Source organism: Budorcas taxicolor, chromosome 1 (genome assembly GCF_023091745.1).
Source record: "Budorcas taxicolor isolate Tak-1 chromosome 1, Takin1.1, whole genome shotgun sequence".
Taxonomy (NCBI): domain Eukaryota; kingdom Metazoa; phylum Chordata; class Mammalia; order Artiodactyla; family Bovidae; genus Budorcas; species Budorcas taxicolor.
Window position 1 is genome coordinate 134,621,072 of NC_068910.1, and position 12,392 is coordinate 134,633,463.

The 12,392-nt window shown below is 41.3% G+C and overlaps 1 protein-coding gene across 1 annotated transcript; it reads left to right on the top strand.

The window, feature by feature from the left end:
* The first annotated feature begins 7,447 nt into the window (after nt 1–7,447).
* On the top strand, nt 7,448–7,959 carry LOC128050092 (40S ribosomal protein S19). The gene has a single exon (XM_052642407.1). It carries the CDS (start codon nt 7,475–7,477, stop codon nt 7,910–7,912), a length of 438 nt encoding a protein of 145 aa, XP_052498367.1. The 5' UTR covers nt 7,448–7,474; the 3' UTR covers nt 7,913–7,959.
* The last annotated feature ends 4,433 nt before the right edge of the window (nt 7,960–12,392 follow it).

A 12,392-nucleotide genomic window follows, 5' to 3' on the forward strand; every position in this document is an offset into this window, starting at 1 on the left:
ATTTCTTTGGAAGGAATGATGCTAAAGCTGAAACTCCAGCAGTTTGGTCACCTCGTGCAAAGAGTTGACTCACTGGAAGAGACTCTGATGCTGGGAGGGATTGGGGGCAGGAGGAGAAGGGGACAACAGAGGATGAGATGGCTGGATGGCATCACTGACTCGATGGACGTGAGTCTGAGTGAACTCTGGGAGTTGATGATGGACAAGGAGGCCTAGCATGCTGCAATTCATGGGGTCGCAAAGAGTTGGACACGACTGAGCGACTGAACTGAACTGACTGGACATGCAACATTTCTGGTCAAATGGAGCATTTACAGGGACATGAAAGTTATCTAAATTTTCATTTGCTGACATGGGACCCTGAGCAGGAGTGGCCTAGAAATTTATTTCAACATGTATTTGCATATTTTATATACATGTTTTTATATGCATGCATATTTATGTATATGTATATATTCTATGTATGTACACCATGTATAATGTATAAGGATATGAGACTTCCCTGGCAGTCCAGTGATTAAGACTTCACCTTCCAATACAGGGTGTGCAGGTTCAATCTCTGGTTGGGGAGCCAAGATCCCACATGCCTTGTGGCCAAAATAACAAAATATAAAACAAATAATACTGTAGCAAATTCAATAAAGACTTTAAAAATGGTCCATATAAAAAAATCTTAACTGTATAACGATATGCATAGTGCTTTTTCATGGAATCTGAAGACAGAAATACAGTAAAGCTGTAGGAAGGGGCTAGAAAATGGGACTGCAGAGGCATTGAGACGTCTCCTTGCATGTCCATTGAGCTCTTCCTTCCTCTCCTCCCCCTCCCCTAAGCTTATATAGCTATTATTACACTCCTGAGTGACTGATTGATGGATATGGTTCCAGTCAGTTCTGACTCAGGGCTGATTAGATCACAAATCCCAGTTCCTGGCTTGGGTAAGGTGTCCATCCTGGCCAGTGAGCTATTACAGGCAAAGGAAATGAGATACCCAGAGTAGAGCTGGCTGCTGGCGCCTGTTCTTTGTGAGAAGGGAGATATACATTATAATTTATGACCAAGGACTGGAAATCAATCTAGACTGGGTTATCAATGCTACATCAAGAAAGCAAACATGACCAAATGTGAACAACTATAACCAAAATCACCTTAATCATGACTGAGAAAGGTAAACAAAACAAGGGCCTTTCTTGGGAGTGGGTTTAGATGGAGAAATGGAAGCAGGACTTCATGGCAGTCAAAAAAAAAAGAAGGGATGAAGAGAATCCTTGTGTTTGATACATGGAAGCTGAGCAGCAGGACAGTGTGATTAACAGAAAGGAGAAGGGAGAGAGAAGGGCAACCAGGGCCACTGCCTTGCTCCCTAGAAGAGAATCTCCCCTAATTACTCCCATGGAAGCATTTTGTAATCCCTTCCTCTTCCAACATTCTTATTTTAAATAAGGTCCATGTCTTTGATCTCTCACTTTCTTGCCTAATTATAGGAAAGCATTTAAAAGAAAATAAATAGCGATGGCACTTACTAAGAGCCTACTAAATGCCCACTGTTTATATAATTTATCTTTACTTCTTACAACAATGTTGCAAGGCAGACATTGCTGTCCCCATTCTACAGACATGGAAAATGAGTCTCGGTGATGAAGAAACTCTGTCCCAAGTCACATGGCTACTGGACTCTGACAGGAGTCTGACTCTGACTCAGCACTGACACTATACCTTAGTGTCCTGTATGGTGGAATGAGGAACTGTGTCAGCTTCCCATTGCTGCCATAATAAATGATCATAAAATGAGAGTCTAGAATGAGGCTAATCAACCATCTTACAGTTCTATAATGCAGAAGTCCTAAAGTTATGGGGTTGGCCAGACTGCATCTTTCCAGAGACTCTGGCGAGAATGTGCTTCCTTGCCTTTTCCAGCTTTTATAAGTCATCTCCATTTCTTGGCTCATGGCCCCTTCTGTCTTCAAAGCTATTTGTTGTCTTCAAATCTCTAACTCTGCTTCCCTCTTCTCTCACTCTAATTCTCTTGTCTCCCTCTTATAAGGACAATTACACTGGGCCCACCAGATAATCCAGAATAATCTGTCCACCTCAAAATCCTTAACTGAATCACACCTGCCAAGTCCCTTTTGCCATGTAAGGTAACATTTCACAGGTCCCAGGATTAGGATGTGGACATCTTTGGGGACCATTATTTTGCCTTCCACATGAACCTCATCTGTGTCATTGACCACTGTATCCCCAGTATCTAGCCAATGTTTGTCACCAATAAAGTGCTCAAGAAATATTTGTTAAGTTGATGAATGAGGAAAAGTAAACTAGATTAACTTCAAATTTCTATCCTCTCCTTCTTTTGTTTTTAATTTTAGTTTTTGGTTCATCTATCTTATGATATAATATGACCAGAGGGACTTCTACAGCTGAGCAATCAACACAATCAACCCCAGTTCCTCCAATCAACCCCAAATTTAAAAATGGACAGCCCTTGATACCAGAGTCTGTCTTCTAAGGTTGAGAGTAGTTCTAGTTTGTAAAGTGCTGACTAACTGTGACCTACAGTGGAGAGGGCTTCAAAACTCTAGGTTAAAAAAAACTACAAACAACCTAATTTAAAAATGGGCAAAGGACTTGACATTTCTCCAAAGAAGATAGTCAAATGATCAATAAACATGAAAAGATGCTCAACATTATTAGCCATCAAGAAATACAAAAATCAAAACTGCAATGATATATCACTTTATACCCATTAGAAGATCTATAATAAAATTTAAAAAATAAAATATTTCGTTAAAGATGTGGAGAAATTAGAAATCTCATGCATCTCTGGGAATGTAAAATGGTACAGCTGCTGTGGAAAACAATTTGGCAATTCCTTGAAAAGTTAAACATAGAATTACCATATGGCCCAGTAATTCCATTTCTAAGTATAAACCCAAAAGAATTTAAAACAAGGACTCAGTGTCAACATTCATAGCAACACTATTCACAATAGTCAAAAGGTAGAGACAATCCAAATGTTCATTAACAAATGAGTGGATAAACAAAATCTGATATATGCATACAATCAGATATTTTACCATAAAAATGAAGTTTGGACACACCCACAACACAGATGACCCTTGAAAACATTATGCTAAGTGAAATGAGCCAGACAAAAGAACATATATTGGATGATTTCACTCCCATGAAATAACTAGAACAGGCAAATCCACAGAGACAAAAAGTAGATCAGAAGTTACTAGGGACTGGGGAAGCAGGGAAGGCAAATTATTGTTTTATAGGCACTGAATTTCTTTCTGGCGAGATGAAAAAGTTTGGAAACCTCGGCTATGGTTGAACAACATTGTGAATATACTTAATGCCACTGAACTGCACACGTAAAAATAGTAAAAATGACAAAACTGAGGTTATACATATTTTACCACAATTTTTAAATAGAAGTAAAAAGAAGATAAATGAATAAACCATGAACATTTTCTACCAAGGAAAGAAGAGCTTTTAGTGAAATAACACAGCCACAGTGTAAAAAGTCTAAGTCCTCAGACTTAGAAAACAAACTTATGGTTACCAAAGGGGGAAAGTGGAGGAGGGATAAATTAGGAGGTTAGAATTAACATATACACACTGCTACATAAAAATAGACAATCAATAAGGGCCTACTGAACAGCACAGGGAACTCTACTCAATACTCTGTAGCAACCTATATAGGAAAAGAATCTGAGGAAGAATCGATCGATGCGCATGCAAAGCTGAATCACGTGGCTGTACACCGGAAACTAACATAGTATTGTAAGTCAACTATAGTCTAGTGCAAAATAAAAATTAATTTTAAAAAAGTGTGAATCCAAAAGAAAAAAGTGTAAATCCTATGAGTCCCAAGATTCATAAAAGACAAAATGTTTAATTACAGGGGCTTGGGGCAGAAAAGAAAATACTCTGAGATCTTTGTAGTGTGACATAGGGAACAGCTCAACTAGTTTTATCAACTCTTATCAGCCTTAGGGGAAGACCTGGGACTAATATGTGGTGAAGTTGTTTCACAATCTACTGATTTTAGAGTTTCACAAAACAAACCAGGAAGGATAAGCACTGGCAGGTGCTATGTCTTACATCTGCCTGAAATTTAAGACAGTGAGAACAGAGTGTACTCTGGACATATTAGAAAGTAAAAAGCGAGAAATTTTGATGAGGATGCGGCAAAAAGAATCCCACAGGTCTTTAAAGCAAACAACAGAACCAATTACATTCAGAAAATTTTAATATGTAATCATAAAAAAGGGCATCTCTGGTGGCTCAGTAGTAAAGAATCTGCATGCTAATGCAGGAGATGTGGGGTTGAGTCCTGGATTAGGAAGATCCCCTGGAGAAGGGAATGGCAATCTATCCCAGTATTCTCGCCTGGAGAATTCATACAAAGATGGGCAGAATAAAGGGTAGAGCGGCAAGGACCTAATAGAAGCAGAAGAGATTAAGAAGAGGTGGCAAGAATACACAGAAGAACTATACAAAAAAGGTCTTAATGACCCAGATAACCACGACGGTGTGGTCACTCACCTAGAGCCAGACATCCTGGAGTGTGAAGTCAAGTGGACCTTAGGAAAACTCAGCAGTGGCCACAGGACTGGAAAAGGTCAGTTCTCATTCCAATCCCAAAGAAAGGCAATGCCAAAGAATGCTCAAACTACTACACAATTGCACTCATCTCACACCAGCAAAGTAATACTCAAAATTCTCCAAGTCAGGCTTCAACAGTACGTGAACCAAGAACTTCCAGATGTTCAGGCTGGATTTAGAAAAGGCAGAGGAACCAGAGATCAAATTGCCAACATCCGTTGGACCATCAAAAAAGCAAGAGAGTTCCAGAAAGACATCTATTTCTGCCTTATTGACTATGCCAAAGCCTTTGACTGTGTGGATCACAACAAACTGTGGAAAATTCTTAAAGAGATGGAAATACCAGACCACCTTACCTGCCTCCTGAAAAATCCATATGCAGGTCAAGAAGCAACAGTTAGAACTGGACATGGAACAACAGACTGGTTCAAAATTGGGAAACAAGTATGTCAAGGCTGTATGCTGTCACTCTGCTTATTTAACTTATATGGAGAGTACATCATGTGAAATGCCAGGCTGGATGAAGCACAAGCTGGAATCAAGATTGATGGGAAAAATATCAATAACCTCAGGTAAACAGATGACACCACCCTTCTGGTAGAAAGAGAAGAACTAAAAAGCCTCTTAATGAAAGTGAAAGAGGAGCGCGAAAAAGCTGGCTTAAAACTCAACATTCAGAAAACTAGGATCATGGTGTCCAGTCCCATCACTTCATGGGAAATAGATGGGAAAATAATGGAAACAGTGAGAGACTTTATTTTCTTGGGCTCCAAAATCACTGCAGATGGTGACTGCAGCCATGAAATTAAAAGACGCTTGCTCCTTGGAAAAAAAGCTATGACCAACCTAGACAGTGTATTAAAAAGCCATTACTTTGCCAACAAAGGTCTGTCTGGTCAAAGCTACAGCTTTTCCAGTAGTCATGTATGGATGTGAGAGTTGGACTATAAAGAAAGATGAGGGCCGAAGAATTGATGCTTTTGAACTGTGGTGCTGGAGAAGACTCTTGAGAGTCCCTTGGACTGCAAGGAGATCAAACCAGTCAATCCTAAAGGTAATCAGTCCTGAATATTCATTGGATGGACTGATGCTGAAGCTGAAACACTGATACTTTGGCCACCTGATGGAAAGAACTGACTCATTGGAAAAGACCCTGAGGCTGGGAAAGATTGAAGGAGGGAGGAGAAGGGGACGACAGAGGGTGAGAAGGTTGGATGGCATCACCAACTTGAGGGACATGAGTTTAAGTAAGCTCTGGGAGTTGGTGATGGACAGGGAAGCCTGGCATGCTGCAGTCCATGGGGTTGCAAAGAGCTGAGCAACTGAACTGAACTTGCAATGCAGGGGACATGGGTTCAATCCTTGGTTGGGGAAGTAAGATTCTACATGCCACAAAACAAGTAAGCCTGCATGCCACAGCTAGAGAGTCCATGCGCTGCAATGCAAGATTCCACATGATGCAAGAAAGATCCCACGTGCTCTGGCGCCTGCAGGTCAGCCATCAATTCTACTTTCTCTTGGGTCCAGGGCCCAAGAGCCCTGTGTACTTTCGTTCTCAAGTTGCTCCGTTTGTGGACCATGGTCAACACATTAAGAGTCTGGAGGATGGAGCAATATATTTCTTTTCTGTTGCTGTGCAGTTTCCTTTTGGATGGGTAGGCAGGCACCTCTTCTTGTCTTCTGCCTTTTTCTACCCCTCCCCCTACGCTCTCCCCGCAGAAGCCTGTCCTGCTTTATCCTACCCACACCTACTGTCTTCAGGACAGTGGGATCCATTTGCAAACTACCTTTGCTGTGGTCCTCATACTCTTAAAAGCAGAAGGATCATTTAAAAGAAAAGCCTCTGTCTTGCTAATATTGACTGCCTTGAAAATGAATGTGCTAGATAATTTATTATTAAATGCAATATTATGAGTTGAGGAGTCTGGTTGACTCAGAGGGGGATTATAAACCCTTCATTGCCATGAGCAACCTTTAGCTTTCATGCCACTGGTGCTAGGAAGCCAGGTTTCAAACAGTTTCAAAATGGGTAGCATATGATTCCAGAGAGTCTTAAATCATTCAACAAAGTATGCACATACTTGAAACTTAGCAAGCTGCTTCCTTAAGATTCTCATAGCAGATGGTGACTATGTCTTTTTAGCTTAACTCCTCCTCCTCCCCGTTGACATGAGAATGGAAGAAGCAAGCAGATGAGACAAAGACAGAGAATCCCAGATGGCTGTACCACGTATCACTGGCAGAGACTCAAGTCCTTAACGTTTCCTTATATCAAGCAGAAATCCACTTCCTATGGATCAGGTCTGTACTTTGAAGCCTACAGAGAAAGAACTTTTTCTTCCCAATGACAAACCTTAGGTTTTTGTTCTAAAAGAGGAAAATGCCCATTTCCTTGATATACATATATGTTCACTATGCCAGTTTCCAGGCTCTCATCATCTGATCCTCCTAATTTACTCAAATTTGACAATATACTTTCTTTTTTCCACAGTATGATTTTCCAAATGAGATATAATGGACATAACATGATAACATGATATTAGTTTTAGATGATAAAGATTTGATATTTATATATACTGTGAAATGATCACAATAAGCCTAATTAACATCTGTCACCATACATAGTTAAGAAAACTTTTTTTTTTTTCTTGTGATGAGAACTTTGAAGATCTACTCTCTTGGCAACTCTCAAACATAGTTTACTAATATACTTTTTAAAATATGGCACTAGGAGTTGAAATATTTTTCTTGGGAAAGAGGAGTGATGTGTACATATGATATCTGACAAGTAGGAGAGAGAGATGGAGATGATTTTAAGAAAGTGCGGCTTTCCCCTTGCTGGCAGCGCGGAGGCCGCACGATGCCTGGAGTTACTGTAAAAGACGTGAACCAGCAGGAGTTCGTCAGAGCTCTGGCAGCTTTCCTCAAAAAGTCCGGGAAGCTGAAAGTCCCTGAATGGGTGGACACCGTCAAGCTGGCCAAGCATAAAGAACTTGCTCCCTACGATGAGAACTGGTTCTACACACGAGCTGCTTCCACAGCACGGCACCTGTACCTCCGGGGTGGCGCTGGGGTTGGCTCCATGACCAAAATCTACGGGGGTCGTCAAAGGAACGGCGTCATGCCCAGCCACTTCAGCAGAGGCTCCAAGAGCGTGGCCCGGCGGGTCCTCCAAGCCCTGGAGGGGCTAAAGATGGTGGAAAAGGACCAAGATGGGGGCCGCAAACTGACGCCTCAGGGTCAGAGAGATCTGGACAGGATTGCTGGACAGGTGGCAGCTGCCAACAAGAAGCATTAGAACAAATGATGCTGGGTTAATAAATTGCCTCGTTCGTAAAAAAAAAAAAAAAAAAAAAAAAAAAGAAAGTGCGCTCAAGGACCAGAAAGATATTGAAGGTAGCACTGATGACATTGGGTGTTGAAAAGCTGGGAGTAATTGTTCAAGTGAAGATAATTTGGCATTGGCTGTGCTTTCTGGTGAGAAACAAGAAACACAGATCTAGAGGAAGAATAAGAGACTAGAACGGAAGGTATAGATTAAAGGGTCTGCAGCCTAGACATAGGTAGTAGTAGCTAATTCACTGAGAAAGGGGGAGAACTCCCACTTGGGAGTTCTTAGGATGATCAGGCTGTGCCAGATATTCTCCTGGTATTAGTATCATCTACCTTTACAGTTTGTAAGGTGGGAATTACTGCCTTCACCAGGCAAGTAAGGCTGATAAAGGTTATGTAACTCGCCCAAGGCCACTCAGTTACTAAGTGCAAGGTCTCGGAATCCAACTCAGGCAACTTCTCAGGGAGAAGTGTGATGAGTGCCTCAGGAACTTGTTCCCAAGCTAGCGGTGTCACAGGTCAATCACTCAGTGCTCTTGCCTAAAGGTTTTGCAGGCGGTCTATAGGTGCAGATTTGAAAGTGAAAGTGAAGTCGCTCAGTCGTGTCTGACTCTTTGCTACCCAATGGATGGTAGCCTACCAGGCTCCGTGGTCCATGGGATTTTCCAGGCAAGAATACTGGAGTGGGCTGCCATTTCCTTCTCCAGGGGATCTTCCCAACCCAGGGATTGAACCCGGGTCTCCTGCATTGCACACAGACGCTTTACCGTCTGAGCTATTAGGGAAGCCCGGGTGCAGATTTAGTGCTTATGAAATAACAAAGTCCACAGTTTGTTGGGAGGCTGCATAGCATAGAACTTAATGGTTAGGAACTCAGGCTTTAGAGGGACCTGGCTTCAAATCATAGCTCTGCCCCTTGCTTACTGGATGTTCATGGGAATATGTCTCCAACCTTAATTTCTTCATCTATGAAATGATATTAGTAATACAATTTTATAGCACTGTTATGAGGACTAAAGGAGATCATGTTTGTAATGTATTCATATATCTATGTAAGTAAAATGTACATGAAGAATTTATAGTTGAATCTAAAAAAAACACACACACAAATGAATATAACAAACAAAAACAGACTCACAGGTATAGACAATAAGCCAGTGGTTACCAGTGGGGAGAGGAGTTGGGGAGGGGCATTTTGAATTAGGGAATTTAGAGGTACAAACTACTAGGTCTAAAATAAATAAGATATAAGGATATATTGTACAACACAGGGAATATAGTCAATATGTTATAATGATTTTACAAGGTGTATAATCCATAAAAATAATGAATCACTGTTGTACAACTTTACTGTACAACTGTATTTATACAGAAGTGCTTAAATAGAAAGGATTCAACAAAATGTAGCTATTTCTTTTCTTTTTTTTTGATCTTTTCTTGTCCTTTATGTCTTTTTGTGATTTTTTTATATTTTATTTTTTACTGAAGTAACATTGGTTTATAACTACGTTTCATGCATACAACATCGTATTTCTACTTCTGTACGCACCACATACATATCAATCCCAACGAAGGACAATGCCAAAGAATGTTAAAACTAACATACAACTGTGCTCATTTCACATGCTAGCGAGGTAATGCTCAAAATCCTTCAAGCTAGGCTTCAACAGTACATAAACCAAGAACTTCCAGATATACAAGCTGGATTTAGAAAAGGCAGAGAAACCAGAGATCAAATTGCCAACATCCACTGGATCATAGAAAAAGCAAGAGAATTCCAGAAAAACATCTACTTCTGCTTCATTGACTATGCAAAAGCCTTTGACTGTGTGAATCACAACAAATTGTGAAATATTCTTAAAGAGATGGTCAAGAAGCAACAGTTAGAACCCGACATAGAACAATGGGTTGGTTCAAAATCAGGAAAGGAGTACGTCAAGGCTATATATTGTCACCTGGCTCATTTAACTTATATGCAGAGTACATCAAGCAAGATGCCAGGCTGGATAACTCACAAGCTGGAATTAAGATTGCTGGAAGAAATATTAACAACCTCAGATATGCAGATGATGCCACCCTTATGTCAGAAAGCAAAGAGGAACTAAAGAGCCTCTTGATGAAGGTGAAAGAGGAGAGAGAAAAAGCTGGCTTGAAACTCAATATTCAAAAAATTAAGATCATGGAATCTGGTTCCATCACTTCATGGCAAATAGATGGGGGGAAAAAATGGAAACAGTGACAGACTTTATTTTCTTGAGCTCCAAAATTCAGTGCAGATGGTGACTGAAGCTGTGAAGTTAAAAGACCCTTGCTCCTTGGAAGAAAAGCTATGACCAATCTAGACAGCGTATTAAAAAGCAGAGACAGCACTTTGTTGCCAAAGATCTGTCTAGTCAAAGCTATGGTTTTTCCAGTAGTCATGTATGGCTGTGAGAATTGGACCATAAAGAAGGCTGAGTGTTGAAGAATTGATGCTTTTTAACTGTGGTACTGGAGAAGATTTTGAGAGTCCCTTGGACAGCAAGGAGATCCAACCAGTCAATCTTAAAGGAAATCAGTCAATAATCATTGGAAGGACTGATGCCAAAGCTGAAGCTTCAATACTTTGGCCACCTGATGGGAAGAGCTGACTCGTTAGAAAACACCCTGATGCTGGGGATGACTGAAGGCAGGAGGAGAAGGAGGCAAGAGGACGAGATGGTTGGATGGAATCACTGACTCAATGGACCTGAGTCTGAGCAAACTCTGGGATACGGTGAAAGAGAGGGAAGCCTGGTGTGCTGCTGTTCATGGGTTTGCAAAGAGTCACAAAGAGTTAAATGACTTAGCGACTGAACACAACAAATGCACTACAGTACGCTCACCACCAAAACATCACCGTACAGTTGATCTCACGTATCCATTTCGCCCTTCCCCTGGCCTCTTCCTCTTTAGTAACCACTACTCTGTTCTTTGCGTTCTGTGTGTTTGTTTCCGTTCATGTCTTTCTGGCTGTGCTGGGTCTTTGCTGCGCGAGGGCTTTCTCAAGTTGCGGCGAGCAGGGGCTACTCTTTGTTGTGCTGCACAGGCTTCCCGTTGCGGTGCCTTCTCTCGTTGCAGAGCACAGGCTCTAGGCACACAGGCTTCAGCAGTGTCGGCTTATGGGCTCTAAAACACAGTTTCAGCAGTTGCGGTGCATGTGTGCAGTTGCTCCAAAGCATGTGGGATCTTCCTGGACCAGGGATTGAGCCAGCATCCCTTGTGTTGCAAGCAGACTCTTAACCACTGGACCACCAGGGAAGCCCTGTTGATTTATTTTTTTAAATATTCCAAATATGAGTGAAATCATATGATATCTTTCTCTGCCTGACTTATTTCACTTAGCCTAATGTCCTCAAGCTCTATCCATGTTGTCACAAATGGAAAGATTTCATCTTTCTTATTCCTAGGCAATATTCCATTTTATATATATCTATATATCACCTCTTCTTTATCCATTCATCCATTCATGGACTCTTAGGCTATTGTAAATAATGCTTCAATGAACATAAGGGTGCATGCATTAGTGTTTTCACGTTCACGTTCTTTGGATAAATACATAGAAGTGCAATAGCTGGATCATATGGTACTTCTTCACTTTTTTGAGAAGCCTCCACTCTGCTGTCCATAGTGGCTGTGCCAGTTTACATTCCTACCAATAGTATTTGTCCCTTGTTCTCGGGATATTGATAAGGACTGCACTGAATCTGTAGATTGCCAAAGGTATTATGGACATTTAAACAATGTTAATTCTTTTAATCCATGAGCAGGAAATATCTATTTATATGTAAGTTCCCTTTTCTCCACATACTCAACAATACTTTCCTTTTTTATAATAAGGATTCTAACAGGCATGAGGTGATATCTCATTGTGGTTTTGATTTGCATTTACTTAATGATTAGCGATGTTAAACACCTTTTCATATGCTTGTTGTTCATCTGTATGTGTTCTCTGGGAAAATGTCTACTCAGCACCTCTGCCTACTCATTTGAAACAGGGAACACCTTTCTATTTGATTCTAACAATTCAACTTAACCAAAAATTAGAGGCCTTTCTTATACTTTCCAGCAGGTGGTGCTATAGCACAAACTTTTGGTTTCTCTTACCTGAGCCCCCTCAGGTGGAAGCCAGCACTTTTCACTCTCCACTGCTTCCATCAGAGGCGTGGCTCCATGTGGTCCTTATCACTGCCTGTCTCTAGGCTTGTTGGAGTCTCTGATGCTGCCAGTGTCACTACCCCACCTGAAGCACCAGGATGGTGGGTGATTCCTCTGCAAATGGGATCAGGCTCTGTTGCTGTCAGCCGAGGAGGGGAGGGAGAGGAGCCAGGGTCCAGAAGGCGCCTCTGCTGTGTCTGGTGTTAGGTTCCTGGGCTCTGCTGCTGCATCGGGAGGGTCGAGGGCTGGAGTCATGGGTGCTTCCACAG